The 14,136-nt window shown below is 38.1% G+C and overlaps 2 protein-coding genes across 10 annotated transcripts in view; one reads left to right on the top strand and one right to left on the bottom strand.

The window, feature by feature from the left end:
* Window positions 1-123: 123 nt before the first annotated feature.
* On the top strand, window positions 124-9,943 carry LOC135691212 (uncharacterized). The gene has a single exon (XM_065209012.2). It carries the CDS (start codon window positions 1,952-1,954, stop codon window positions 4,337-4,339), a length of 2,388 nt encoding a protein of 795 aa, XP_065065084.2. The 5' UTR covers window positions 124-1,951; the 3' UTR covers window positions 4,340-9,943.
* The window catches only part of LOC135691211 (uncharacterized), a 62,059-nt gene continuing 55,793 nt past the window's right edge, over window positions 7,871-14,136 (bottom strand). For all 9 annotated transcript variants that reach the window (XM_065209011.2, XM_089116029.1, XM_089116033.1 and 6 more), the window contains 3 exons: window positions 11,759-11,835; window positions 11,284-11,500; window positions 7,871-10,009 (listed from right to left, as the gene is read on the bottom strand). In XM_065209011.2, the coding sequence (XP_065065083.2) occupies window positions 8,646-10,009; window positions 11,284-11,500; window positions 11,759-11,835 (1,658 nt within the window). In that variant the 3' untranslated portion in view covers window positions 7,871-8,645. The remainder of the gene's footprint in view (window positions 10,010-11,283; window positions 11,501-11,758; window positions 11,836-14,136) is intronic.

The following is a 14,136-nucleotide window of genomic DNA, read 5'->3' as shown; positions in this document are numbered from 1 at the left end:
TTTTTGAATATCACTTCTGGTTGAATTAGTCTCTTAATACCGCAGCTAACCAAAAACTTAATTTTGTCACTAAACTTTAAAGTATGCCAGGGTAGATGTTGCTAAAAATTGAAAACGAGCAAATTTTTTCCCTGGGACATTTCATATGTGTAAATATTATCAAGTACCAGCCTGCCCCACAAACAAGGCTTTGTCTATGATATGTGGGAGCCAGTCCCCTTATAATAAAATGCCTCCTATGACATCACTATTTCCCGTTTTCAATTTTTTTCCACTATACATGTACATGCTAAAATTTTATACGAAACCGTCTATAGGAAACCGAACTGGAAACCGAATGACCAAATGTTTAAGAAACTATAAAACTGGTCACCCTCAACTTTAAGAAATTGCACAAAAATCCTTCTTTTGAAGTGGAAATGATTATTTTCAATTAAATGTCTATTTTCTGTATAAAAGACATAGATAAATAGGATGGGGAGCTTCTTGGCCTAGCTAATTGGCCTTGTTATTGTTTTGAATAATTTGTTTATGCTGAATGAAGATAACAGCAACGAAGCAACTTACGGACAAAAACAGGTTACGGACAAGTAAATTGCATGGAAAGTTTTTTTCGAATGTTTAATGGTCCAAATTTTCGATTTAAAACTAATTTCTTCGAAAAACTACAGAAGTTGAAGTTGCAAAAATTTGAATGTAAGATATAATTCCTTTTTCTTGTAAATAGAAAGCTACTCACTCAAGAAGCTACGTTGAATGTTTGTTCAAAGCGACGAGCAATTTTTCTTCCGGACACTAGTTGTCCTTTTAATCTCCCTTCTCTAAGCTCTTTTAATCTCCCCTCTAAATTAATGAACTTTGTGAATAAATAGCAGCCTTCTTCAATTGGAAACACAAGGAATATAAGCAAGAAACTGGTTTCTTAAATTATAAAAAACGTATTCATAACTTAACATAACCGTATCAAAAAGTTCTTTACAATGTTTTCACTTCCTTTTTCTCGAAGAATTTCCTTACGCTGCAACCATTGGGCTAGTGGGGCTAAATCTCTGGCTACAACGAGCTTGGTTGCAAATAAACGAGATTCAAAAACAATTACGGGGAGGGGGCTGGGTCTGGCACATGGTAATGGGTTGTTTTTTCTCGAGAAATTGATTAATACAAGCATAAAAATACTGCTATGGGTAGCGCGATGCAAGGCGTAATGTGAGTTTCTCATTTATGTTTTTAAAAGCTTGCAAAACCTGCTTATTTGCAATGCAGCCATCTGTCCTCCACATCTGATGTTTTGAATTTGACACGAAAGCTGTTAGGAAGATTGTCGAGAAGAAACGAACATATTGCAAAAGAAGGTGCGATTAAGCAAACATTTGAGGAATGCTAATATGATTGCAACAAGATTGTAAACTTTGGCGTAGAATGTGATTATGACACGTTGCTTAGAAGGAAGAAGAACGTTTGATCAAAGTTCTATTGAAAGACTTTGGTTTGATGTCGTGACGTGACATGGTTTGTCGTTATAGCAGAAGAGATGATCAACACCACACCAAAAACAGAAACTGATGAATAGCTAGTAAAGCTGATGTTAGTGGCCCACTTCCGTCTATAATTAACGGTATGCCAATAATGGTGTGAATATGCTTTAAACTGGCAACCTGTCGGTTCTTGATTATTGTACCTGCGTAATTGTTTGAGACCATGTGTCCGGCCAGCGTTGGCTTTCCATAATAAAAGAAACATGACTTCTTTTGTATTTTGCGTTGCTTTGGAAACTGTTTTTTCAGGCAAAACCTCTCTACAAAGTAGCTATTAGCTTAAAGTTTGCGAAATTGAGAGACCTCTGACAACATGGCTTTGACACTGAAATAGGAGATGTTTATGGAATCGTGAGCTATAAGTCATTGTTGCTGGCCAGTTGTTTTTTCTGAGAAAGCGACCTGTTATTGGTGAAATGCGCTTCCATTTCAAGAGGATAGTTTTGGTATCTTTTATTTTCTTCTTTCTTTACACTGTTGCTCTTTTACTACGTGTTTTGACCGACATTTACCCGCCAGATGGAAATAATATTGCTCTGCAGAAGGGTGATAATGCTAGTCTTCGTATCTCTCGTCATGTCATGCCAGTAAAGAAGCCCGCCTGTAAGATACCACAGCTAGATCCCTTCGATGCTGATGCTATGAAGCATATCAAAGATGTAGACAAGCTGGAATGCCAAAAGAAATACTTTTCTCGTCTAGATGACCAGACACTTGTTGTACAAATCGATAATGTCTTAGGCGTATATTATGAATATATAACAAGACCAGAAAATGACGACGATCATGTAAAATACTCCGGCCGTGTCATATTAACGAAAGAAGAGAGAGTAAAGCCATACAGAGGTGCAGTTGGATGTCTTTTTGATCACGATCGCGGATCCGTTTACGCAAATACCAAGTCCAAAAAGATCCTGTTCAAAAGTTCAACAGAGTTCACAGCATGTGATCCAGATAACTTTTGGTATTTGAATCCTCTTGGGGGTATAGAAAACCTTTTGGATAGGTACTGCCTGGTTGTTGATAATTTGTGTACAAGCGAGGCTGGTTGCGATTTGATCATGTCCCCTTGCAAAGGGAAAGAAAATCGGTTCGAGATAAAGGAAGATGGTTCGATCATGCATTTGAAAACCAAGAAGTATCTTGCTATTAGAACTGAGGGGAAATATCAAGTAAATTCTGGTTTGACCTTGGTTGAAAAAGAGGCGGCGGGTAAATGGCTGATGGTTGAGAGTAAACTACAGAGCATTAATGTGCGTCACAAGGTCACGGATGATTTTATACGGGTAGCAATAATTAAGGACAGGAAAATGTACGTGGAATATCATGCTACGATCATAGAAAAGAAAAGTGTTAGGGAAAGGGCAAAAAATGCGAAGTTGACCTCAAATCTACCGTACAATGTTGCTTTTTTAATGGTGGACTCGCAATCAGCGTCTAACGTAAAACGGAGGATGCCCAAGTCCTACGCTTACCTTAAAGAGGATAAAGATACATTCATATTTGAGGGTCACACCATAGTCGGAGATGGGACAACTGCCCAGTTAAGTGCTATTTTCGCAGGAGGATTCGAATGGGATTTTCCAGAAAGTCGCAGAGGATTTACAAACGCAAAGCCCATAGACAGTTGGCCGTTTTTATTCGGTGAATTTATGAAACGGGGTTATGTCACTTTATATGACGAGGATGAGCCTGTTTATGGAACTTTCAATTACCGTTTACTTGGTTTTGAAAAACCACCGACAGATCATTACACAAGGCCATTTTGGCTTGGCTCTGAAGGTGAAGGTTTCGCGTCTGGCATATGTCACGGGGACAATCCAATATACATTAGGGGTTTCGACTTCATTAAGAATTTGCACAACAGATACAAGGGTACCCCAAAGCTCTCACTAACTGTTCTGTCCGCTATGTTTCACGATAACCTTAGCAAAGCGAAAAATTTAGACGACGATCTACTCACATTTTTTAAAAGCTTGAAAGACAAAGGCACTCTAAATGACACCATATTTGTCTTGTTTGGAGACCACGGCGCCCGATTTGAAGGATTTAGGGAAACATTGACTGGGAAGTTGGAAGAGAGATTGCCGTTCCTGTCTGTGTCAGTGCCACCAAAGCTAATTAAATGGGACCAAAACCTGAAGAAGGCAATGCTGCATAACACTAAAGTCCTAACGTCGCATTTTGATTTACATGCCACATTGAAACACATGTTTACATATCCTGTTCATCCAAATGTAAGCGCTGGGCAAAGTCTATTCAGTACGATAGACCAAAGTACGCGTACTTGTGGAACAGCAGGCATCAAAAACCATTGGTGCCCATGCCTGCAGTTTAGTGAACTCAATACAACTAACAGTGATGTCATTAAAATGGCTGAAGCAGTTGTTACGTATATTAATGAGGAAATAATAGGTGGTGTGGAGATGGCTGTGAAAAAATGCGAGATTTTGACATTAAGAGAGGTCAAGCGGGCAGGGAGGAGGCTACCAAGTGACGTAATACAACGATTTAAACAGACTGGGCAAACCATGAAATGCATTGAGTGTGACGTGTTTCTAGAAAGAGACCCCAACTCAAACCAAAACATAAAAGATTATGAGCTTGTTATTTCAGTATCACCCAGTGACGCAACATTTGAGGCGTCTGTTAAAGTCGCGAACGATAATATCAAGGTGCAGCCAAGTATAAGTCGTCTCAATCGATACGGAAACCAGCCAAAGTGCATTCAAGATAAATACCCATCGCTTAGAAAGTACTGTAAATGTAAACCAACGCGGGTGCTAGACCAGGCTGTATTTTAACGAATTTAATGATATTAAATCAGGGCTGATAAAATGAACAAGAGTAGAATTGGCTTATAGGATCACACAACTATGCAAACTTAACACATCTGTTGTGAGGTTGTCCAAGAAAACCATCCCATGAACAAAATGTGGGCAAGATTTCTACAGACTAGAAATATCAATTATCATAAGCATAATTTGCTATCAGATATCTATAGATCTGGGGCCATGTACACTGTGAGTGTCCAAATAGTCGTGCTGGTAGTTGGATTTCAATTATTTAGAAAACTGTTTCAAAAGTCAAGTCTTATAGCCTGCATATGGGAAAGAAATGCTTCTTTTGAATCCCATCAGTGTTTACTTTTGAAGACGATCTACAAATCATATTTATTACCTGGAAGAACAACCAACATTGTGATTTCACCACGTTCCCACTGCCCGCGCTGCGAGTAATGAAAAACGTCCTGACTGTGTTCCTTTCTGTATTCTAGGGCTGTTTACCTTCTTTCAATAAATTATTATTTAAAGTTTAACTTGTACCTTTAATCTGGGTAAATCTCCCAGTCGACGATAACCTATATTGGAAAACTGAACAATAATGCTTATCAGAGGCGGGTCCAGAGTGAGTTCCTTGGTGCACAGAACTCAGTCAGTTTTCCGACATATAGCTAAAAATAGTGTTGCCCGAAACGAGTAATATCTAAACTAAAAAAGTGAAACCAAAAAATTCTAAGTTTCATCACAGTCTCTTCCAAATCTTAAAATTGCCAGTTTGATGTGATTCGTTCGCCCTTTTTGTTCCCTCTTCACTGTCTTGATTTTGAAACGATTTTCCAGATGCTAGGGAGGACAACAGCAGTCAATCCTAGAACTCGGAAATAAACGTTTTGTGCCTCGGAAGTGAATGAATTTTGTTTGAAACACGGATGGAACTCAGTCAAAACAGCATCTGGAACACGGAAATGATACCATATTTCCAAGAGAGCTGTACAATAGACAGTAGTTAATTGGCTGCCTTTTGTTTCTGTTCTATTGCCCCTATTGTTAAAACATTGAATTCGAAATGGCAACTGCAGATGTGTTATAGGCCCTTATACTCACGACCCTAGCAGCATTCTAGCAGATTCTTAAGCGTTTGAGATAAAACAAGGAAATATTGTTAATTTTCAGGAGCATTAACTACCTTGGTTTTAAATTGCAGTCTTAAATGGCACGGGAGACCTATGCTCAGACGGAACACCATATTTTGAAAAATATGCTAGTGTCTACGGAGGCAAAACAACAGATTGCGATCAAAACAAAAGGAAACAACTTTTCTGTGGCATCCAAGACAAACAAATAGGTATTGAGAAAAGGAGTGGGGTTGCAAAAAAATTCACAGAGGCACTGTCTTCTGTCAGAAAGAAATCTTGAATCTAGATTTAGTGAGTGGCGAGTACCTACCCCTCCCTCCCCCCTTTAGAATCTAGATTTAATGAGTGGTGTGTACCTACCCCTCCCTTCCCAACATTACCACTCATATTTATGTATTTTGGTACCATAAGGGTAAGGTACCAAAATGCATAAATATGAGTAGTAATGTTGTTTTAGGCACAATTATCAATGCATTATCCGAAAGACCTTAGCCTTGGCCTGGAACTCAGTCAGGTTTTTTGCTGGATCCGCCCCTGCCTATTTACGCAGAATGCATATCTAAGCCTTGACACATCCAATACATTTTGGTGTTGCTTATCATTTTCGTATTTGATACTTCTCTTCAAGGATAATCCACGTGGTCCTGTTTACCCCACATAGAACGATTAGGTGGTATGGTTGTAGAATATGCTTCAAACAGACGTTAGTGTTTCAGCGCTTTTGGTAGAAATTTTACTGTTCTGGGCAGTTGTTTTAGGGTCTACAAGCTAGTTTTCAGCGATTTGAACCCAAGTCGTTTGGTTTTGTGACGCGTAAGACGTTGGTATATTAATATACTATTAATATTAACTTAATATCCTTATGCACTTAATAAACAGTTTACGTATCTTCAACAAACCCACCTCCTTTTTCTTTGTTTTTTCTTTTCTTCATATTTTTATGCATATATGTACATATACATAAATTCTGTGTTTGCGTATATGTATATATATATTTATTTTTATTAGCTCTTTCCATATATTTCTTTTCCATGCTCTTATATCCATCTTCCTATTCCATTTGTCGAATTCCATATTCCTTCAACGTTTTTTTAGTTTTATCATCGCATTTCAATTTTACTTGATAACGGGCTATGCTCGAAACGTCGTTAATTATTTTAGAAACAAATTTTCCTGGTACAATTTAATTGCATTGATCGTTATTATAGAAGTCTACGTAGATTACACAAAATTGATATCAGTTAGACATTAAGTATTTTACAATTGTGAATAAATATTTCGAAATTTTAGTCATCAAATTTATAAACAAAGTAATGAAGTTTTCAACTTGGACTGCAACAATTGCTGGTATCAACAATTGACATAGATCAGTAAAATAAATGAAATTTAATGGATTTATCAATATTAGATTTTGCTCTCAAATATTTTTATTGATACATGCAAATCAAACTCGTCTTGTTTCGAACTGAATAATTTTATAAAGGGAAACCCTTTGGAGTTTAGGTTCACATTTTTAGAATTTGGGTTATAAGACAGTCATAAATCGGCTAGGCAAGATAAATTGATTCTTCAAATATTGATAAGAATTTTCGGCAAGCAAGGAATGACCTTAGATAAGATGAGCTTGCAGAAACTATGATATCCCAAATGGGCGATATTTGAAACTCTGGGGGTAGTGACCAGGACAATTTGTGACAGGCACGAGTCAAGTGCCCTGAACACTCCTCGTTCAACATCACTATAAACAGAGGGTACGCGGGCTTTTGACGTATATTAATTCTCATATACCTGGTTATTAATACGAATACCAGCCAGGCTATTTTATGTGTAAATTAAAAAATAAACCCACGTAAAACCCCACGAAAATCTACACAACGAACCCTCTCCGAAACCACGACCCCCTATTTCTATACGAGGTTTGAGGCTGCAACCAGGCGACCACTCCTATCTTCTTTTTTCCTTATTTTGCCATTTTGTATTTACGTTTTTTTCACACATCGGTTTGTTAGCTTTCACCTTCTATGCCTATAAAAACAATGTTCAAAAAACTTCCAAATGCTGTTCAAGGTCCCTGTCATGTGAATGAGAACTTGAAGAGGTCCCTATTTTCATTTTTCAATCAAAATATCCAACTGAACATGGTAATGAAATTGCACATTAGCTTCTAATGTCTACGTGCTTCTTTCTTAATTCCAAGGAACTTAGATCAGAACCGACATTTCATGTGAGGGAGTATCAGATCCAATCGGGATGAATGTTATGAATCTTGAAATGCTTAGTTACAACAACACTCAAACCAGTTAAGTATTGGGTGGTATTAGAGCCACATATTCAGCCCTGGAGGTTAATTTGCTTCTTTTGGCGAGATCTCCTGAGCTGATGCATGAAAGATGAGAGTTGGAAACAAAAACATGGATTGTATCTTCTTGGTTTGAAATCAATATGACCTCTTTATTTACAATACATACGTAAAAAATATTCCCTTACTTTTTCTGGCACCATAATCACCAGCAAAACAATTTATCATATTTCCTAACGATTGTGTATCAAAATCTATTTACAATTTTGGTATAATACAATAAAGACTAGGTCATGTCAAATACTAACTAAAATCTCCATAAACAGGTTTTCCCGAAATGAAGAGTATGAAAAAATGACGTTCATTGCCAAAAAAGATTCGGGTTTATGAGTTTTGTATTGGCGATGTATTAATGTATTTTTGGTCTCCTTGCTTACTTTGTAGGTAGAATAAACCTATTTGGTACATGCCACTACATATTTGGTAAGTACAATTATTATTTGGTATGTATCAATACATATTTGGTATGTAAAAATGCATATTTGGTATGTAGAAATACATATTTGGTATGTAGAAATACATATTTGGTATGTAGAAATACATATTTGGTATGTAGAAATACATATTTGGTATGTAGAAATACATATTTGGTATAAAGAATTGCTATTTGGGACATTTCATTACTTTTTTAGTACGTGTCAGTTACTTACTTGGTTAGTGACGAGGGGAGGGTTATCATATGACGTCGAAGTAGAAACAAACATGAATATTTTAGGATGTTTGTTGTTTTGGAACGAAACATTCTTGTTATTGGCATTGTGCTACGTATGCAAAACGAAAGACGCCATATGTACTAATTACTATGTCCGTGATTGTCTATAAGATACTAGTTCTAGATTCTGCTAATCACGAGTGAGCCATTGACGGACGATACCCGCTTACGCCTTGACACTTGAAATGCCGTCATGTTTTCACCTGTAAGACGTGCTGCCTCTTCGGAGGAGTGGATTGACGACAAAGACGAGGGTAGAGACGATGGAGGTGATGCTGGCGAGTCTTGGCTCAAAGGACGATTTTCAATTATATTGGCACTGTCAGTGGAACCAGAGGATATGCTCCCCCTGGGTCGGTAAAGTCTTTGTTTCGAATGCAGTGGAGTGGGACGTTTGTCTGGCGAAATCCCCTCCGCAGATGAAATAGAGTCCTTCTTTTCCAATCTCAAAGCATCTATTATTGTGGTCCCTCTGGTTATAGATGCGACAGAGTTGTTCAGCTGACTCCCAGCTAATTTGTTGCGAATGATCAAAGAGAAATTATTCTTGGAATAATAGTCAGCACCATCGCCTTTGGGCGTCTTCCTGCCACTTCGCTCCCCTCCCAGTGGAGATATTTTCGGCCCTTCGAAGCTAAATTTGACACTTCCTTTACTTGCAGCTGATGTGTTGCTACTCATACTGGTATCTGAGTCTTCGGACAATTTCCAAACTCGCCCTGACACTTCCTCTTCAGATAGATCATCAATTGGAAACGAGTCTGACTTTGAGAGTATGCGTCTTGGCAGGCTGTTGGTGTTGCTTACCTTTCTGTGACTGGAGTTATTTCCAGGTATTGGTATGTTATTCGAAGAAGGAAATTGATTCATTCGAGGCGGAAGTGTTTGGCTTTTCCATGCATCCTGATCTGCTGTTTCACTTGAACTGCCGAATATTGATTTTGTGCTTTCTTGATAAAACATAGGACCGTCCGTCATGAAATGTCCATTTGGGGTTTCAGCTAAATCAAGCAAACTTTCTGATGTTTTGAATTTTTTCAAAGAGCTACTCATCTTGGCTGATTCATTTGACAAAGGCTTCCCATAATTATCATCATCAGGTGGTCTGGTGACATTTGTGATTGAACCGCGACCTCTGAGTCTCCTTGCACTTGGGCCAACATCAGACTCACTGCCTTTGCCACCAAATAACCCTACTTTGGTCTGCAATGAAAGTAAGCTGATGCCATTGTTATTACGATCAGCGTGCCCATTCACTTCACGAGAAAGGTCCCCGCTGCCGTGATGGCTGCTCTTATCATGGTACATTGAAACTGCGACTGGTCTGATTGGGGATGACCTCGCTTTTCGAACGGGGTGATACCCACTGTCTATGCTCTCACGTGATAGTGACTGGCTGCCAGAGAGTCGATTACGAAGTTGGATTTCAGAAGCTGCCCTACCATTCACGCTGCACATGAAATCGCCTTCAATATCCTCCGCTTCTGAAAAACAATGTGATGTGAGATTAAACATACACCCTTTGCATCTTAAAATTTATTGTGCAGAGATAATGATAAAACAGCGTAGGCAGAATTAAATTAAAGAAGAGCGTACCGGGCATTCTCCCTTTATCTATAATAACACCCGGCAAACGAAAACACCCGGATACTCATTAAAATCTTTAACTCTACTTTACGTTTGTGGGTCACTTTGACCGTTTGAAGTTGAAAAATATTTATGAAATGCATTTTAAGCATTTAAAATTCATAAGAATGTAGAGCGATCATTCAATACAACGAAAAAGCTATGTCAAGCCGCCACCAGTGACTCAGTTACAATATGAAAGGCAATCATGAACTTCCAAGTCTTTGAGAGACTTAACCCGCATAAAGGATGCTGTATATGCAGTCAAAAATCAAGTACTTATACTTTGTACAATCCAAGCATTTGGTTGCAAAATCTACATTCTGCATTTAGGCCTTAAACATCGTAGGATTCTGACTGGCATGGGTGTGGATGTTTGGATTGTATGGATTGGGTGAAACTATGAAGCGATTGTACCAAATCAATCTATAATAAATCCTATAGTGCGTTGTTATTACATAAAAAAATCGAAGCCCACTTCAACAAGATTGTGAGAAATCCAAACCAAATCCCAAAATCCAATAACCAGATGCCCAAGATTTTTCAGAATCGTTACGGTTTAGGATCATTACCGAGTCAGAATGGTCTTCCAAGTCAAAACCTACTAAAAATTTTTCAATCGTAACTTCCCATTGCTAATAATGTTTGGAATACGTTTATAAAAAGACAAGTAACTCATGCAAACGCCCACTTCAAAGCGAGCAATTCCTTCTGGCAAATAGCGCACGAGATTTTCACCAAAACAAAAAGTTTTATAGGGACTTTCAGATAAGATTAAGGGAAATCCATCGAAGGTATACGATATTTCCATGGAGCGATTTGCCCTACGCTTCAATGTCAAACACCTCGGCACCATAGAAATAATGTGTCTTGCCTAGGTTCACGGAGTGAAAATTCAAGGGGCAGTATACTCTTTTCAAAGAAAAGAGGGTGGTAAAACAACGTCATGGCATGATGAATCCCGCAGGATCTTCGGCATAGCGACACAGATCATTGCATAGCGACTAAGTACAATGATGGAAATATTATTGGGTATGGAGCACTGGCACCCACCGCTCTGAGATGCAGTTACCCTGAAATCGTATCGTGATATCAGTGTTTAAATGAAATCAGTAGAGTTAAGAATGCTTACCGAAGAGGTCGATAATGGCCTGCAAGGCGCACTGCAATGGGCGGCGGAGGTTGCATCTGCCAGAGCGTAATACCACTTCGTCACGGCCAACGCCCATGAGGTCGAATCCAAGCGAGGACAGTAGTTCATGGCAACCCGGCACTCGCCACACCTTAATGCTTAGGGGCACTTGCACGTTTGACGACTCTTCGGAGAAGTAGCCGATAACATCTCGCAGCTAGAACAGGAGGATTAATAAATTAGGCCACGTAATATGCAAAACAGGCAAATGTACCATACGAAAATTTCTTTTATGAAGTTCTAAAAAATGAAGAGACAACTTCAATCCTGTTTCAAAAAGTTTTAATACCAGTTGAATAAAATCGAATATAAGGCCATTAGAAATATAATGTTTTGAGAATGGTCAGTGTTTGTAAGCTAGTTCATTTCAGATCAGTTAACTGGCCAGCGAGTAAATATAATTGAGCCAACTTACGAGGGAAACAAGAGAACTTGCAACTTCAGGGGCAGACCGCAGTTTCGACATGGCGTCCATTCCATTTCTTGTTAGCCCTGCAATATTGAAAAAAACGAGTTAAGAGTAGCACTTAACATTTAGTGTTGGGATCATCCAACATTCGGGTAACAAACAATTGGGAGTAACATTATCAACGAACTTCAAACAGGTTTATGCGAAGTTCTTTCTAGCTGATTATACACAACATTAACACACAAATAATTTTGCTTCAGGTTCTTCTTTTACATTTAGGTATCTGAAGGTATTTAGATTCTGAGATGTTTACATTTTGCTTTGAATCACGGAATCCTAGGAACTAAATCCGTAAAATTTCAAGATACAGTTGGGGTTGTGTTGACAAAATTCTCCTTGCGCTAGTTAACATTCTTTGTAATGAGAAAGCAAGTAGAAATGTAAGGAAGATGCTTGATTGACAGCGTAAACAGAGCGGGGACCAATGGGAAACTGATTTAATTCTTCTGAGACCGCATTCCACGTGCAGACCATTCATCCTTGGTATATTTCACATTATGATGAAAACGGACTGGACTAGAGACCGAAGTGAAATGCCACTAGGACGATCCTGTTTAGCTGCAATATTATCGAAATATTTTTCTAGCAATTACATCCACGATATTCATTTTTTGGAACAGTTGAAGATTGTTATCAGTATTCAGGCAGAGTTACACTCCAGTGAGGTCTGGTACTATTGGTAAGTCCAATTTTAGTTCCAGAATTAACGATATTGAGTTAGGCCTAGCGGTTCAAAAACAGGCCTCAGTTCCGTTGGTTTCTCAATAACTGGTTCACAAGATTTTGAAACTAAGTAGGAAAAACATTTAGCAAAATGCGGTTTGGTAAACTTTCAATTTATTAACAATTCTGTCATAAATATTTCTCGACGACAATTCGCTTTAAGAATTTTGAAAATCAAGTAATGGCCTAAGCAAATTTCTTGAAGAAGGCTCGATTTTCGATGGAAGAAAATGCCTTTGCCGTAAGCAAAACAGAATCACTCTTAACATCCTTTTTCTTCATGACTGCAATGTACGGATCGATTTCATTTCAAATCATCGGTTTCTGTTTATGATGGTTATATCTTGTTCGGGGTAATATCATATGGATTTCGGGCTACAAATTGGCCACAGAAAGTATGATGCAAGAGGCAAGGACCCTCGCACTTTTCAATGAGATACATTGAAATAAAAACTCCCCTAGAGAATGCTATACTCGTATGAATTGCATTGCAAAATATAGTAATTTCAAAATCACAAAATCGTTTTTTGAGGTTCCAGATAAATATAGAATTCTTCAAAGGATACAATGAAAAACTAAAAGCGATTTCGCAATTTTCAAATTCACGCGACATACCAAGCCCAAAATTGATACTCCAAGAAGAAAATTGGGTTTTTGAAATATCAGAATCTCTGACAGTTGAAGACAGTTAGTTCCTTTAAAGATTAGAGACCTCTTCGATGTTGGTAACCAAAAATTTGATAGCTCTTAAAACCTGGCTGGATACAAACTGACGCATACCTATATCCTAACAAAACCAATGCAGTGACCACAGGGAATCAAACAGTAACTCCTCTACAACCTTCGTCTAAAATTTCCATTTGGTGAAGTGCCTTCGATTATTTACAAAAGCTTACATGAAAATTAATCACTTATTTCCTAAAAATTCAGCGCGTAATTAAGGCTTATTTACACCGTGCCGAAACGATTCTTAGTAATATGGGGAGAAAAGATGAAGGTTTGATGGATGCATGGCTGCGCCCTTTCTGAATGGACTTGCTAGAGGAAATTGCCTCTCCAGCCCGGAGACTTTATTTAATTTAAGGAAATAAACTTTACTCCTAATTTTGTAAGAAAAAAGGGCTGTCCCTAGCACAGAGAGAAGGCTATAGGGTACAAATCAAATTAAAGGAACGGTGAAAGGTGTTTTCTCAAATCTCAATGCTTCTAGCTTCATTGTGCTTGAATTATTGAAAAATTCAAAGCCCCACATTAAGATTTGACACAAAAATCAGAAGCTAAAAGTTGCATTTTGGCCATAGGATCCGTCGAATCAAAGATGGCCTAAGCACCAAGTTTACAAAACGTTGTCTTGACCTCTGATTTATAAAATAGACTGGATTGAGCTTCTTTTCTGGCAAAAATGTCTGAGGTTGATGGAAAGAAAGAAGGCTGTGGGTCACGTTTCATTAAATTTTTTCAATTCAGCAAGCAAAGGTGATGGGTATTACATTTCTTCTGCTTTCTCATCAAGTTATTCAAAACGATTTTACGTTCAAAGATTTCGCATCCTTTGCTATCATTTTATTTTTCCGAGCTCGTTTCAATAACATTCCAAAAAG

The sequence above is a fragment of the Rhopilema esculentum genome, chromosome 4, assembly GCF_057945365.1.
Source record: "Rhopilema esculentum isolate cy_ngs chromosome 4, ASM5794536v1, whole genome shotgun sequence".
In the NCBI taxonomy this organism is placed as follows: domain Eukaryota; kingdom Metazoa; phylum Cnidaria; class Scyphozoa; order Rhizostomeae; family Rhizostomatidae; genus Rhopilema; species Rhopilema esculentum.
The sequence above is the reverse complement of the archived record's forward strand: the minus strand, read 5'-3'. Positions and strand labels throughout refer to the sequence as shown.

Bases quoted from the DNA above. Each gene is read 5' to 3' on its own strand.
- LOC135691212 (XM_065209012.2), top strand. From the start codon at position 1,952: ATGCGCTTCCATTTCAAGAGGATAGTTTTGGTATCTTTTATTTTCTTC.